The sequence below is a fragment of the Mixophyes fleayi genome, chromosome 7 (genome assembly GCF_038048845.1).
Source record: "Mixophyes fleayi isolate aMixFle1 chromosome 7, aMixFle1.hap1, whole genome shotgun sequence".
In the NCBI taxonomy this organism is placed as follows: domain Eukaryota; kingdom Metazoa; phylum Chordata; class Amphibia; order Anura; family Limnodynastidae; genus Mixophyes; species Mixophyes fleayi.
In genome coordinates this window covers 132,339,831-132,355,880 of record NC_134408.1, presented here as the reverse complement: position 1 = coordinate 132,355,880, position 16,050 = coordinate 132,339,831, and the positions used below count along the sequence as shown (strand labels likewise).

Here is a 16,050-nt window from a genome sequence, read left to right as displayed (position 1 = left end):
GCCAATCATATTATGCAGTGCTGTACAGAGAATATGTAATCCAATCATTCACATCAATATCATAGAACCCAATAGAGTGGTCGTAAAACTATGATCTTATCATAATAACGCTAAATAAACCATCCCTCAGAAATACAATAATTTTATTCACTGAGAATAATTCAATATAGTCTTTATTATTTGAAATAAGGCAAGGTTTTAGTGCAATGTCCCTTTTCATTTTTACTTTAATATTTTTATTAATATTTGTCACACTAGGTCTGTGTCCATGGTCAGTAGAAGGGTGGCTCTTTGGGGGAAATTCAATTGGCCGGGTTATTATTATTATTATTATTATTATTATTAATATTTATTTATAAGGCGCCACAAGGCGTCCGCAGCGCCGTACAGAGACAAACAAAATTACAATACAATGGGAGACAGCACAGTACAGTAAACACAGCAACTCAGTAAGCTCAATGCACAGCTAGAGACGGCGGAGGGAGGATCCGCAAACGACGGGGCCCAAGAAGGAGGGCGTGGTAGACAGGGAGACCCCCAGGGGGGAGGAGGGAGCGAGAGTGGATGTGGGGTGGAGGACCCTCGAGGAGGAGGGCTAAGTAGCTGGAGAGCAGAGTTAGAAGTGGTGGAAACAGGAGGAGAGATGGCCCTGCTCAGAGGAGCGTACAATCTAAGGGTTACTGTTAAAAGTAACGCGGCCTGCGCATTATTACAGTAATAGTGCGCGTAATTACTGTTATTACGGTAGTTTTAACGCCGGCTTTATGCGCGCAGCTCAGAGAGCCGGGTTAATATTACCGGAATAACAGTAATATCTTTAGCGCGGCGGTACTTGGGGGGAACTGAATTTCTCCCTAAGGGGCTTATTCAATTATGCCGAGAATAGCGCAGCGTTGGCAGTTTTACCCTTAATACGGTAATTTCAAAGGTGGATTTTAACTCGCGGCTCCCTGAGCTGCGAGATGAAATCCAGGTTAGAATTACCATATTTACGGTAATACTGTTAACGCCGCTATTCGTGGCAGAATAGAATCGGCCCCTAAGTGTGCGACTGTCGAAACAGCAAAAAACAAATAAACAATGAACTAAAGCATAATAGATAACATAACTCAACTGGTGGGGAGTTTATTTGAGAGGAGGATAGTTACATCACATTCTACTGGGTATAGCTCCAGCTAAGCTACACAATGATCTTTGTAAATGTGGTGTGGCTAGTGGATAAGATAAGACATAGGGTGCTGAGGGTTGTGTGCCTATAGATCACCATTCTGTAAATCTAGATCATCTTTTGTTAAACTAAAAGGGAAGCAATAGGTCAGTTGTCATCACCATGTGTTTAACTGAACAATTAGGCTTCGTGCACATTAAGCTTTCAGAGCACACTCTGTTACAAGCGAGGACAAAGGACAAGGTTTTGTCTATACATTGAACGAGCATTGTTCTTCAATGACCCTTATAGAAAAAAAAAATAAAGTACAACTACTCATTCTATATGAAATATAATCTCCTTGTAATAGCGACAATTCTGAACACATTTTCTAGGTTTTAGAAACAAAGCTTCATTGTTGCATTGAAGACGTTTTTCAGTGATGTTACGGGAAAGCCGAGTAATATTATTCTGAGAGTTTCCAAGAAAGGTGTTAACATAAAGACTTTCCTTGGAGTGAATTATTGATTGAGATGCTTTCCTAGTCAAATAAACTGTATTAAGCTTGCCCAAGCCCTGACCAGGAAAGGGTGGCTGGCGTCCAGGAGCCTCAGTATTATTCTCTGTATATTGAAAGCTAATACGATTGCTAAAAAAACTGGCTTTATTATGTGGTTGACCGTTTTCCAACTCTTTGAAAGTTCTGGTGGTTTATGTGTACTCATAAAAGCAATAAAGGGAATCAATTCTATATCACCATGTTAAAAATGTAAGAGAGCATTCTGGGAAAAAAATTTTTTTACGAAAAAGATAATCTTCTAAAAAGAAGGAAAGGTTTTGTAGCATAATACGCTAATGAGTATCCTTATTTTTCCAAGAATCATCAGTGGCATAGATTCAGAGGACACAGTAGATTGGCCCATGCACCATAAGTAACTGGATTCCATGTTCCGCCCATCCAGATTTCCCTTTAGTCTTTGCTTGAATGCTGCAGTGCATGCGGGTAATGGAGTATGGATTAGTTACTGGATGGGAGAATGGTATCTGTAATATATATTGGCCAATTGTGGCTGTATTATATGCTGGTGATGCATGTTTATGTTAGTAACCTATGTGGACCAGGGGCCTCCATCTACTTCACTGAATCATATCTCAACAACGACGTTAAGTAAACAATGCGTTGCTTAAAGCCAGGCTCTCCAGTTGGATATCTACTTGACAGCTGTAGCCCTCAAGTAAAGAGTTTTATAGTCCCGACATTGTAATATAAAGATCCAGGCTATGTCGTACTTGCCAACTTTAAAAAGATCCCGGAGGGGAGGTCAAGTGGCAAGCCCAAGAAGACGTAGGGCCACAATTGCCGTAATATGGCACGGCTCTCTGCCATACATCATGTCAGGACCCTGCCAGCGAGAGCTTACACATTCTAGAGGGAGGGGTGGTGAGACAGTAGGACTAACTGGGAGAAAATGGAGATGGCAGGAGAGGAAGAGGAGGTGATGGATAAGATGGTTAGGAGGTGGTAGGATAGGCGAGCTTGAAAAGTTTTGAATGAGCGTTTGAAGGTTAGGGGAGAGTCGAGAGACAGGGGGTAGGGAGTTCCAAAGAATGTGGGCAGCATGGCAGAAGTCTTGGAGGCGGGCATGGGAGGTGGTAATAAGAGGCGAATTGAGACGGAGGTCAGAGGCGGAGCAGAGTGCCTGAGTAGGTATGAACCTCGAGACAAGTTCAGAGATTTAAGGGGGAGAAATGTTGTTAAGGGGTTTGTAAGTGAGGGTAGGGTGCTTTTGGATAAACAGAAATAGCTGCATGATACCATGAAGACCCTTATTCTGTCTGTATGAAATTAGTAGAATGACATTGCAACATCTTAAGAAGCAATCGTAAAAAGTATGGAGAGGACCTGAAATTGTCACAGCTCAAACCCCCCCCCCCCCACACACACCAACACTCATGAGAAGCCACCAACACTCATGAGAAGCCACACCAGGTGAGATTCTGTTTATTCAAATCTAACTGCTGCATAGAGACAGAGGGGCTGTCAAGATGACCACATTCATGTAGGATTGATTGGCCAATATGGTAATTGTTCATCAAATTGACCAACCATTATAGTGTGTGGCCCAATTGGGCCAGGTCATAAACCAATCCACTCCGTTCAGACTTCATCATGTTAGTCAATGACCTCAATCAGTAAAGATGTGAATGAAATGAACAGCAGCCAGATGTTCCGTATAATAGCTTTCATTTAGGCAGGACAGACCCAAACTCCATAACCTAAATCGGTGGGGTTTAATAATTAAGAGTTGTGATATGGATAGATAAAAGGGGATGAACTAAACGGTCTCCATTTTCAAATCTTGCCTTTGATGTACTTTTGGAAAAAATACAGTGGTTAACCAAATTAATATACAATTTAATGGTTTGTATTATACCATGATAATGATGTGCCTTTTTCCTAAAGAATTATCCTAGTGCTTTTCCTTATGGGTTGTGCGACACTTCTACTCTCTCTATGTACATACATCATTTTCATACTTCGGTAGTGGACCCCCATTAAAAGTTAAAACTAGGGTTTGCATCCACCCGAATATGTTAAAATTCTTCTATAAATCTGTGATACTTCATGGTTAGCAATCTAGTCTTACTACTAGACTACAGTTACATTTCAAGGGCATCTACTTAGTAATGCATCACGCACTAGGCAATTCCCATTTCCTGTACTTCCCTTCAGTATACAACTAATTATGTAAAGCGCCATGGGCAACATTCTATCATCTCGCCTTCTTTATTAACTGTGATATGATTAAGATCTGAGGATAAAGGAACGAGAGACATATGCTCTCCAATACGTCGCAGTGTTGTTGAATTGTAAATTTCTCATCTATGACTCTATGTGCTGAAATTCTCCATCCATGTCGGGGAAATATTAAAACATGCAGAGATCAGATACATAGCCCTCATTACATGCTAACAAAGGACATTCTGCCTCTCTCAGCAAAACTCTACATATCTCCTCAGCACCACATGTGAATACTAATGTGCAGATACTGAGGGAAGGCAAAGGCGTACCTAATAGATAGGAAAGCTCTTACAAGGTGCAGCTCTATTCTCCATTAATAAATGCTCACTGTGGGGGTAATTGCACGTCCGTAGGGGAAAGGGAAAAAAAAACAACCTACTTTTTTCTCTATATATTTCACGCAGATCTGATAACCAACTATAACTGGCAATTTCAAAATGCTTTGTAGTTAGTTAGGCATTATAACTTATCTTTAAAAATTCAGCTTGCTTCCAAATAAAACACACTTTTCTTCTCAGGAGGTGATCAAGATCTTCATGTGTGGCAGAAATAAGATTGTAATCAAAAATATCTTTCATAAATATGATCATCCAATGTTTGCAAACTTTGATTGCCCAGCAATTGTATTGCTACGTGTATGGAGAGTCAAATTCCATATATTTATCAATCCCCACAGCAGTTTAGAGGGAATATAATCATACTTGCCTACTCTCCCAGATTGCCCGGGAGACTCACGAAGTTGGGTGGTCCTCCTGGACTCCCAGCAGAGTTGGCAACCCTTCCAGATCCAGCTTCATTTGCAACAGGGTCTGCCCCTTAAAGCGCGACGATGTGAAGAAGCGTTGCACATTGGGGGGTGGGGGGCATGATCATGCAAATTCTGTTGCAATGCACACCGCACTTGCATTCTCTGCCCATGTTTACCAAACTGTAGAATACTAGAGAGTCATTGATCAATTCCTCTGATTCTAGTGAGGATGTGATGGTTCTTCCAAGTTAATCGCTTTAGAGGCATAGAATATATGCAGTGTAAGCTTGCTTTGAGATTATGGAAAGATAATTTGCTTTACCACACCAATGACGCACAAAACTGGCGAGAGAGGCGCAGGCACACCCAATATGTCATTCATGAAGGACATTATCCTTGAACAGAGACCTTTAAAGAATGGCACTCCTATACCATGTGACACAGACAGCCTTGGTCTCATTGACATTGCTCCAAGGTCAGATATCCCAATGCCTTCAATCTGACTGGTGTGGATATCTTCCAACTTTAAATAACTGGGAATTGGGACAAGGAGCATGATTCCATTATGATATGGGTGGGGCCATAATGCAAAAGGGGATTGGCCACATGCCGAGGGCAAGATGTGGACCACTGTATGGTCTTAAACGATCCATATTAAAACATCTGTTTTCTGTGCGTTCTTTATCAGATTAAATTGTCCTGTGTCTGTACAAATCCATCAATAAAAGTTTGTTTTTGAAAAGATCTATCAATTAAAATGCTTAGACCTGTTGCAAGTGGTAGTACCGTAGACGTAGCTGGAAGATCTATCCCTTTTTGGGGTGATACAAAATTATCAGAAGAGGCAGCAGGATTCGTCCCAGCATAGCTTGCATCTTAATTTCTCTACTAATCGTGGTCATTGGGTGGATTTTAGGTCATGAGTAAACTCCAGGTCCCGTGTTTTGGTTTTTTTTCCAAAATTTTCAGGGGGTCTATTCATGAGATAATGTCAAGACACACTTTACCTCATGTTGTCATTGTATGAGCAGTGCATAGACAGGATGCCTCCTCATCCTCCCCTGTCCATTAGTTACTCCCACTATCAATCACCATTCCCATCATTAAGGAATTACGAGATGATATGCTTTACAATGCTCTGTCTCATGTCTTCACTTCTGACAAGAGATATTGGGATAGCAAAGAGTAGGTGTGGGTGGGCTTCCCTACATGAGGGAGCTCTGCGGTAATCGTAGCTTCCCTACATGAGGGAGCTCTGCGGTAATCGGAGCTTCCCTACATGAGGGAGCTCTGCGGTAATCGTAGCTTCCCTACATGAGGGAGCTCTGCGGTAATCGTAGCTTCCCTACATGAGGGAGCTCTGCGGTAATCGTAGCTTCCCTACATGAGGGAGCTCTGCGGTAATCGTAGCTTCCCTACATGAGGGAGCCCTGCGGTAATCGTAGCTTCCCTACATGAGGGAGCCCTGCGGTAATCGTAGCTTCCCTACATGAGGGAGCCCTGCGGTAATCGTAGCTTCCCTACATGAGGGAGCTCTGCGGTAATCGTAGCTTCCCAACATGAGGGAGCTCTGCGGTAATCGTAGCTTCCCTACATGAGGGAGCTCTGCGGTAATCGTAGCTTCCCTACATGAGGGAGCTCTGCGGTAATCGTAGCTTCCCTACATGAGGGAGCTCTGCGGTAATCGTAGCTTCCCTACATGAGGGAGCTCTGCGGTAATCGTAGCTTCCCAACATGAGGGAGTTCTGCGGTAATCGGAGCTACACTACATGAGGGAGCTCTGCGGTAATCGGAGCTACACTACATGCGGGAGCTCTGCGGTAATCTGAGCTACACTACATGAGGGAGCTCTGTTGTAATCGGAGCTTCCCTACATGAGGGAGCTCTGCGGTAATCGGAGCTACACTACATGAGGGAGCTCTGCGGTAATCGGAGCTTCCCTACATGAGGGAGCTCTGAGGTAATCGGAGCTTCCCTACATGAGGGAGCTCTGCGGTAATTGGAGCTTCCCTACATGAGGGAGCTCTGTTGTAATCGTAGCTTCACTACATGAGGGAGCTCTGCGGTAATCGTAGCTTCACTACATGAGGGAGCTCTGCGGTAATAGTAGCTTCACTACACGAGGGAGCTCTGCGGTAATAGTGGTAGAACATTCCTGTTGACAAACTTCTCTGAAGTACATTGTCTAGTGAGATAGAGATAGCTATATACATGCATACACACACACACGGCAACTGGAGATAGCAGCTCTTTAAATAAACCCTGTGTCCTACCTCCGTCATAATCATCTATTCACATCTAAAACCGTTAAAAATTTATGAAGGTTAGTGAGAAATTACACAGTGGTACCTAATTACACCAAGGACTTTCAAAGATCTACTGGATACCATCTCAGTTCAGCTGCTGGACCCAGAGAGTAGAATGGTCATTGCTGCTGCTGTCCTCTCTGTTCCTTCTTTGATCTCTGTGGACTACTGGTCGATAACCACAAGAGTGCCCATGCAACACAAAAACTAAAGACTTCTCCAGAACCAGAAGATGAAAGAGGTTCAGATAAGATACATGGAGAATGACAGTCATGGTATCCAGCAGATGACTTAAGATTTCTACAAAGATCAATTCATTTTTCATGTCTATCTTCCATGGTCTCTCCTCACTCCAACTATAACACACCACCAAAGCAGTGGCCTCATGTGGGGGAGGGGGGCTCAGGGGGTATGGGATCCCACATCTGGGCCCCATACCCCTTGCATCCCTATTTTTACACCCATACCTCATAGATTGCAAGCTTACTTCAGCAGAGCCATCTTTACCTTGTGTTTCATGTCACAGTATGCAATTTGCATCATGGTCCCTTCAATGAACAGTGCTATGCGATATGTCAGCACTTTATAAAAGGATAATAATGATAATAAACATAATATGCAATGTATTTTTCTATAAAGGTTAAATGAAATGCACAGGGGGAATATTTATGCATAGAGAACCTATTGGCATTTATTCACAAACTTCCTGGTTAAGATAAAATATCTAAAGAAAAAATGCACTCAGTGGCCAAGTTTACAGATAAATGGCAAATATTTGATTGATTATATAAAGCACTAACATTGTAACAAAAAAAACAAACAAATTCTGAGACAGATCAAATAAAAAAAAAAAAAAAATGTCAAAATCTAAAATTGTTTTTAAGATATGGAGTGCTCTAATAAAACATTGCATTGAATAGGTGTTCTTTTAGAATGGCAACCAGTGATTTAAGTGCACGCTGTCTACACAGCAGAAGCAGCCATTTTGTTAGCTGTACCATTATATCCAACAATCCCATTGGTCAGTTCACGAGGAACCAAGTGCAAAGTGCCTCAGTGATGTGATGTCCTAGTCAGTTGAACGTCTGCTTTCTCAAAATAGATTCCATTGAGTGTAGGTGATGGGTGTCACTTAATGGAGGACCACTAGACATTACAATGGGGATCCTCTATATTAAGGCAATTTCAATCTCACCTTCCATATTATGTAACCAATATTAAGATTTCTTGGTGCGTTATGAATAAATAAAATTTTTCACCATATTAAATATTAAAACAATCCACTTATTTTAAAATCTTCTAGAACTGACAGAAAACAAGGCCAGCAGGCAGTAATCACATCACATGAGCTGGAGACCTTTAACATACTTGTTCTCCTTACTAGAATTTAATAAAATGTCTGGTCCATAGAGCATGGGCCAGTTGTGGATATCAGAGACTTTTATGGGCATTTTTCTCCTTTATTCCCGTAGTATCATTATTTAATAACATGCCATCTATTTAGAGTGTGGTTACCTACCCCAACAAAATGGTCAACAGAGGGGTGGGGGTGAGAGGGGAAGGGTTTCCTCATTCTGACTAATATTCTTAGGATGGCGAGCCAGGTGCACATCAATATAAAATCCAATACAGCTCGTGAAACTAAACATAAAACAATAAAATTATTTTTTCTTTTTTAATTTTAAAAATATTAAAACAGCAACCTCTAAAGTATAAACTCTTGTCAGGGCCTGATTATCCAATTGGATGACTAGGCTGCAGCCTAGGATGCAAAGCTATAGGGGGGGGAACAATCATTTTTGGGGTGCAAAATTGTGACAGGGAGAGGTATAAACTGAAACTCATTTTAAAATACAAGAGAATAGTTGTTCTCCAAAGTAGAAAGGAAACAGGAAAGAAAAAAGAAAAAAAGGATGCAAGGTTTTCATCTTGACGTATTCCCACGTTAAAGGCTGAAGACAATGAGTCATACTTGGCGGGCGTTGGGGTTAAGCGTGTAGAAGAGACAAGGATGGCGACAGGCGCAGGTGTGACAGCCCCCTCCCCCTCAGTGACGCTTGTTCATGCCTATACAGTTATAATTTCAATCAAAATGAGTGACAATAATTCCTGTGACCCTTTGAATAAGGCACGTGGAGCAGAGTTCCGAAAACACAGGAACATAAACATTAGTTGGGGGGGGGTTGAAGGAAGCTAGTTTTTTTCTACCTACCACGTATTAGCATGCCATGGAAGGCACTAATACGTGGTAGGCAGAGGGGGGCGCTACCACGTATTAGAGCAGCCTGAACTCTTAATCAGGCCTAAGCTCTTGCTTCCGTCTACTTTCAAACTTTGTATTGATCTGTATGTGACATCTCATGTAACGCATTACAGTTCAGGTCTACTTAATAAGCTGGTAATATATAAGTAATGATGTGCTCATACACAATTGGCTACGTTGTAATTTCACAAAGGCCTGGGCCTGGAGTGGAAGAATTGCTGGGGTGGCAGGCTAGCTCCCGTTTCATTTTACCCCAATATTTTCTTGTTCGCACTTTATAATCTCTCCTTTGACCCTTATTTTATATGTACTGGACCTGTATTTCTGCCTCACAGTTTGTGAGGAAATAGGTCATGCCTACTTTTTGGTTCTCGCCTTCAGGAGATCTTGGAGATGAAGTCCAAGGTGCAAGTGCTATGATAATGCGATTTCCATAATCTCAGCCTTTCCGCCCTGCAGCGCAATGACACGATTTGTGTTACCACGCAGAGGTGATGGTTTCAACAGGCCCAGTCCATGACTGCGCAATTATGCGACCAACGTCCTCGTGCAGCAGGGCCAGGACCTAATGAGGCGAACTGCATCAAGGCCCTGCCCACTTCACAAGAAAGAGAAGGATCCAGGAGGATGGACTACTCTCCCAGGAATCGGGGAAGACTCTTGGGAGAGTAAGCAAGTATTAAATATATTGGGGCGTACGGCATAAAAAGCCTATAGTATGTGCACAGAAAAGGGCCTTAGCGGTACAAAATGCAAATCTGCACTCGTATGAAAATATCTGATTACATGTCCATCGCTGTGTAATTCTGTCTGTAAAATGATGTCCCTTATTATACACTTACAGATAGGTTGGCCCCGTGTCAAAAAATAAATTTTGTACACATTGTACATTAATGAGGAGAGGGGAAGACCAGCACTGCCGTTTTCCACATTATTTTTTTTCCATTTTTAAGAATTGAACAGTGTAAGTCCCACAAATCTGCCTTTGTTAGCACACAGAAAGAAGGGATTGTATCACGATGACACAATTGCTAATGCACAACTAGCAGATAGGGACAACGCGTCCTGGTACTGAATTGGCCCCCAAATAAATGGATCAGAAAGAGAGCCTATGGAGAAACCACAGGGTGAGGCTCTACTGATCCCAGGCACCCGTGTTACTTTACAGAAAAACAAAAATACAGTACTCTTAAAAAACGACTTCCCTATATAAGCACGCTTTTCATTTTTACAATGATCATTATGGCATTGTGTACAATAATACAAACTTAGACCCTGGCTCATACTGAGAGCGGAATGGAGCACCATCTTATCCATTAGGAATCGTGTGGCTTAGCTGAAGGTCAGGAAGGTTTGAATCACCATTCTCTGAATAATGTAATTTGGGGCATGGCAACCCAGCTGGGACTGTTTGAATTTTTATCCATTAAAAAGAACCGGGGAATGACAACATAAGCACATTTAGAACAGAGCTATGATAAAGACAGATCACTTTAAATGCAAAATGGTTTTTAGAAAACACAGAAGTGGGCACAGGCAAAGAAGGGGTTACTCCAAGTTTTATTTCACACGTGGTCTGTGGCCTGTCAAACCACTTACTAGATGGATTAGGCAGGCCTGTCCAACCTGCGGCCCGCCAGATGTTGTGAAACTACAAGCCCCAACATGCTTTGCCAGTAGACAACCAGTTGATATCTGGAAGGGCATGCTGGGACTTGTAGTTTCACAACACCTGGAGGGCCGCAGGTTGGACAGGCCTGGATTAGGGTATTTTTAGAGGACAAAATAAAGGGGGAAGGAATTGTATTACCTAGTTCACCAGCCTTACAGTCTCTGCCTTGAAGGGGCATATTCAATTGTTGGCGTGGACAATTGAATATGCCCGGAAGAGTCATAATGACTCATTTATGAAAAATTGTATTAAAGTGCAGATTTTTCCCTTTTATTATAGACTATAAAATGCCAATTTCAGTCCAGAGCAAAATGTCTGATGCTAGTAAATTAACCCTTCAAGGCACTCCTGAAATAAACAGGGACTATGGGGTAATGGTGGGAGGGGGGCTAGTGAGGGTTACAATCAGCAGTCATCAGAGGTCATTTGTCTATGACATGTGACAGCTTATTGTAATTAGAGCTGTCAATGAGTGAGAGTGCAGGAACTGACAGCTCGCATTGTCAACAGAAGTTCTGCAATAAGCTGACGTTACTGTGGCTGTAAAGTATCTGGGCCACCGAAATCCTGTCAGTTACTTTTTTCTCTAGTCACCAATCCGCTACCCCTGCCCCATTTCCATCAAACCACTGACAATAGCGCAATGACACACATAAATCCCACGTTTGCAACGTTGCAAGTCAAGGCATTTTTCTATCTCAGTAACCGGACACCCTCCCTTATTTCCCCACCCCTTCCAAGAGCTCCAGGACTATACAGTTAGTTCCAGCTAGTATACTACTCATCACTGGCACAAATGGAATCTATTCCCCCCGCTATAGCACAGCTGTTCTGCATGTCAGATTGTATTGCAAACGCCGGCAACAATGCATGATCATACCTTAGCCTGCAGATACTGGGGGTAGTAGTAGGTGGTGTACTGAGGGTACATCTGCTGTTTCCACACTTTTCCCATGAAGATAGAAAAAAATGTAACGGTGCAGTGCCGATCCCAAATGGCCAAGTTGTCCTGTCTCCTCCTGTTCTAGCTGCTGGGTGATCTGCTGTAAACCTCACCCAAGGAGAAAGGCTGGCGGACCCCCCTCCCCAGCAGCCGGAGTGAGTGCGGCTCTCTAAGGACTTTCTCCAGAGGGCAGGTAATGCTGTTTGATTTCACGCAGCCAGCAGAGCCCAGGAAACAATCAATAAAGTCTGCAGCTTTCTGTGCAGTGACAGCAGCAGGGAGAAGGACTAGCAAACAGGGAATATCATGGGGGCAGGGAAAGAGGAGTGGCCATGTGCATTATGAACCCAGATTGGGCTGAGGTGAGCATCCTGCACTCTTATTGTATCTATCATCCTTGCAATTATGATTCATTACAGTGATACTATGGTTTCTATAACCTGACAGACGACATCACTGTATGATGCTTTACTAGCAACTTCTGCTGCTCAGTCTGCTCATCATTTCCTAGTTTTTTTTTTTTGTTTTTTTGTTTTTTTTACTGTTTTTGTAAGTTGGTTGACTGACAGGACCTGAGGGTCTGGCTAAAATTTCCTAAAATAAATGTAAGGATAAATTAGCATATAAAACTGAAATACAAATCATGTGTTCCTACTAGCCTAGACATGTTTTTAAACAAAGCTGGCATTTCATTTACACATTTCTAAATGAATAACAAGCAAGCTGAGGGTTTTCAAGTGCATCTGGCAGCCATTATTCATGAGAATGCAGCCTATTAGTTCACTATGAATAATTGGCTCATGAATATTGGTGATGAAACGCCTCAATGATATCACTGGTTCTATGTTCTTAATGGATTGCTATGTTCTGAGGAACATTGGTTCATCCCACAAAATGGCTCCTTTGTTTGTATGTAGCAGTAGTTCATGTTTTCCCAGACTCACCAGCATTTAATTTTTTTTTTTTAAAAAAAATAAGATTTGTAAAAGTGCACTATTAAAGACTAGACTTTTTTTTTTTGTATAAAACAATCCCCTTCCCCCTGACTTGAATAACCGAGGGGTTCCCATGTCCAGCTGTACACTTCTCTGTCAATTAATAGACTAGTCTCCATGAATCTACCCCCTGGATAACTTTAGATGGCTACAGTGAACGCTGAGAGCATGCCCGGTGGTGTAAAACAGTGGGTGCAGCAGCTACAGAGCCCTGAGGTAAAGAGGGCCTGTTAATGCCGGATCACCTCTCCCTGCCTTTGAGACCCCTGCTCCCCCTGAAGTGTCTTCTGGGCAGCGGGTATGTGTTTGGAGCATGCTCAGAAGAGGCCCCCTGCCTCTATGAGTGGGACAGGGGTGTGGTTCAGGGGAGAAGGATAGAACGACACCACCGGGTCCTTACCCAAAGTTTGCAAACTGGCCCAACGATGCACAGTTCCGCCCCTGCAAATAAACTGTGCAGTATGGCATGCCATCCATTCACCATGTCATGACAGGGAGTGGCCACTTCCCCAGAGGGCTACATAGTGTGTCCATTACATTGCCACCTGTGGGACAAACATGTCCCCACATAGCTGCCATCAGAAACTCTGGGGCCCAGTACTAATTAATCTGGCGGGGCCTCCCCATATATCTCTCCTCCCTCTTTGCCATACATGCGCCCCCCTCCCCAATCACAGTAAACGTCCCCCTCCCCCCCAATCACAATAAATGTCCCCCTCTCCCATATCCCCCTCCAATCACAATAAATGTCCCCATCTTCCCCTCCAATCACAATAAATATCCCACTCTCCCAACTCCCCCTCAAATCACAGTAAGTATCCCCCTCTCCTATCCCTCCCCATCCAATCACAGTAAGTGTCCCCCTCTCCTATCCCTCCCCATCCAATCACAGTAAGTGTCCCCCTCTCCTATCCCTCCCCATCCAATCACAGTAAGTGTCCCCCTCTCCTATCCCTCCCCATCCAATCACAGTAAGTGTCCCCCTCTCCTATCCCTCCCCATCCAATCACAGTAAGTGTCCCCCTCTCCTATCTCCCCCTCCTCTATCAAATTAATGCTCATTTATCTTACCTTATCCTCCGCGATGCAGCTGCTCTTGGTCACTGATAGGCTGGGAGTGCGTCACGCAGTGATGATGTTACCGCGCCGCACTCTCCCAGCCTATCAGTGTCTGGGAGCAGCAGCATTGCGGAAGGGTTCTGGTCACTAAGGGACCCGGACAGTCTAGGGGATCTGTACAGAAGCACTGTCTGGGCCCCTCACAGCTGTACAGGCCGTACCCCCCTGATTTCGACCCTGTGTCCCCAAGCGAGACAGCTGGACAGAGTGCTGAAATCAGCACAGTTGGGAGGTATGCAATCAGTTTTCTCAACACAATTGAAGTGTTTGACTTATTCAGATATCTTCAGTGATTTAATCCTGGAGAACTGACCATTGTGGGCCGAGGCAGGAGTGAGTGTGAACTGTAGGGGTCTCAGACACAAGACTTTTCTGCTATGGTAATCAGGGAGTGGGGTCATACATCTAACAGTAGTAATGTTTTCAAGGAGGAGTCTGATCTTTTTTATGTGGTCACAGGACTTAAGAATTTGGGGATGCTGTCCTTATTAATGCTGGTGTGAATGGGTGGACCAGAGAAGTGCTCTAATTTTGTCCACATTTTTTTTATCCTGGAACATTCTAAAATATGCTATAGAGAATCCATGAGGACATGGTAAACAAACAGTGATCTTAAAGGATTGTTCAACAGAAAGCATACAGGTGTTATTCAGATTGCAGCACTGCAGAATTCATTGAAACTTTATAAATAAACGTTGATAATACATATATACAATAAAATATATATACAATATACAACAAAACATATGCACATACCTGCCAACAAAAGTCTTTTTACAGTGAAACAAATCTTCCCTCTTATTTTCTGGTTGCAATACGCTGTGTGAATTAAATAATTTATGGTAAAGGTGTTTTAACATGAATTATTTAATACAGCCCAAGGTTGCAATTGTGAAATAATTAGGAAAAGCAAGGAAAGCATGCATGTATACATCTGTGATATCTCACATGTTATCATTGTTACCTCTTATAACTGGCTGTAGACACAACAATTTTTACACATTTTAGGACAAACAATTGATGTTACATATGATTAGGTACACTTTCAATACATCACACACGTTGCGAATGTATTTTATGAAAAACATCAGATTAGGAATAATCACTTCTTGCATTATAATATTGTTGAACTTTTGTTGCATGAATAAAATGCACATGCTTCAAATGACTTCAATTCCAACACTTAACATTTTCTACCATTCCTGATTGTATTATTGATTAATTCAGAGATTTCATCATCATCACCATTTATTTATATAGCACCACTGATTCCACAGCGCTGTACAGAGAACTCACTCACATCAGTCCCTGCCCCATTGGAGCTTACAATCTAAATTCCCTAACATACACAGACACACAGACAGACTAGGGTCAATTTTGTTAGCAGCCAATTAACCTACCAGTATGTTTTTGGAGTGTGGGCGGAAACCTACGCAAACACGGGGAGAACATACAGACACCACACAGATAAGGCCATGGTCGGGAATTGAACTCATGACCTCAGTGCTGTAAAGCAGAAGTGCTAACCACTTAGCCACCCTTTACATCTGATTGTATGTAATTTGTTGTAGAGGGGGATGTACTGTAATGCCATACTTTTTCTTGAATATCAAAGCAGCTCTGTTTGCTCAGAAAATGATAAAAGAAAAGGTTGCAGAGTGCACACTGTCAAATATCAATTTTGTCTGTCCCATAGAACAAGGGACTGCATGCTACAATTGTATGCTGATCATCATGTACAGAACATTGCCATCACCTTTGCATGACATCATCAGAGCAGCTTATTATTTTTAAATTATAAGTCCACCCAAAAATGATTATATTGTGGAGTTAAAATTAAACTGCGTTTTGTTTACCTAATATATGCACTTGGGCTGATTAGCTAGCAGGGTCACCATGAGTAGGGTGACAGGAAAGAGTGGAGAAGGTGGGAGTTTGGCATTCCCAGAGTTTATACCACTGAGCCCCTTATCTGCCTATTGCTCATTGTTATGGGGATTTGCCCCAGTAATGGTCATTAAACAGGCTCTGATTAGTTAATAATATCAGTAGTC

The 16,050-nt window shown here is 42.5% G+C and overlaps 1 protein-coding gene across 5 annotated transcripts in view; it reads right to left on the bottom strand.

Moving 5' to 3' along the window:
* Window positions 1-12,144, bottom strand: part of RBMS1 (RNA binding motif single stranded interacting protein 1) — a 208,100-nt gene extending 195,956 nt beyond the window's left edge. For 4 of the 5 annotated variants that reach the window (XM_075180772.1, XM_075180774.1, XM_075180773.1 and 1 more), the window contains exon 1: window positions 11,820-12,142. In XM_075180772.1, coding sequence (XP_075036873.1) covers window positions 11,820-11,894 — 75 coding nt within the window. In that variant the 5' untranslated portion in view covers window positions 11,895-12,142. Of the gene's footprint in view, window positions 1-11,819 lie in introns of all 5 variants that reach the window. The other variant, XM_075180778.1, reaches the window with a different exon arrangement.
* Between the last annotated feature and the right edge of the window lie 3,906 nt (window positions 12,145-16,050).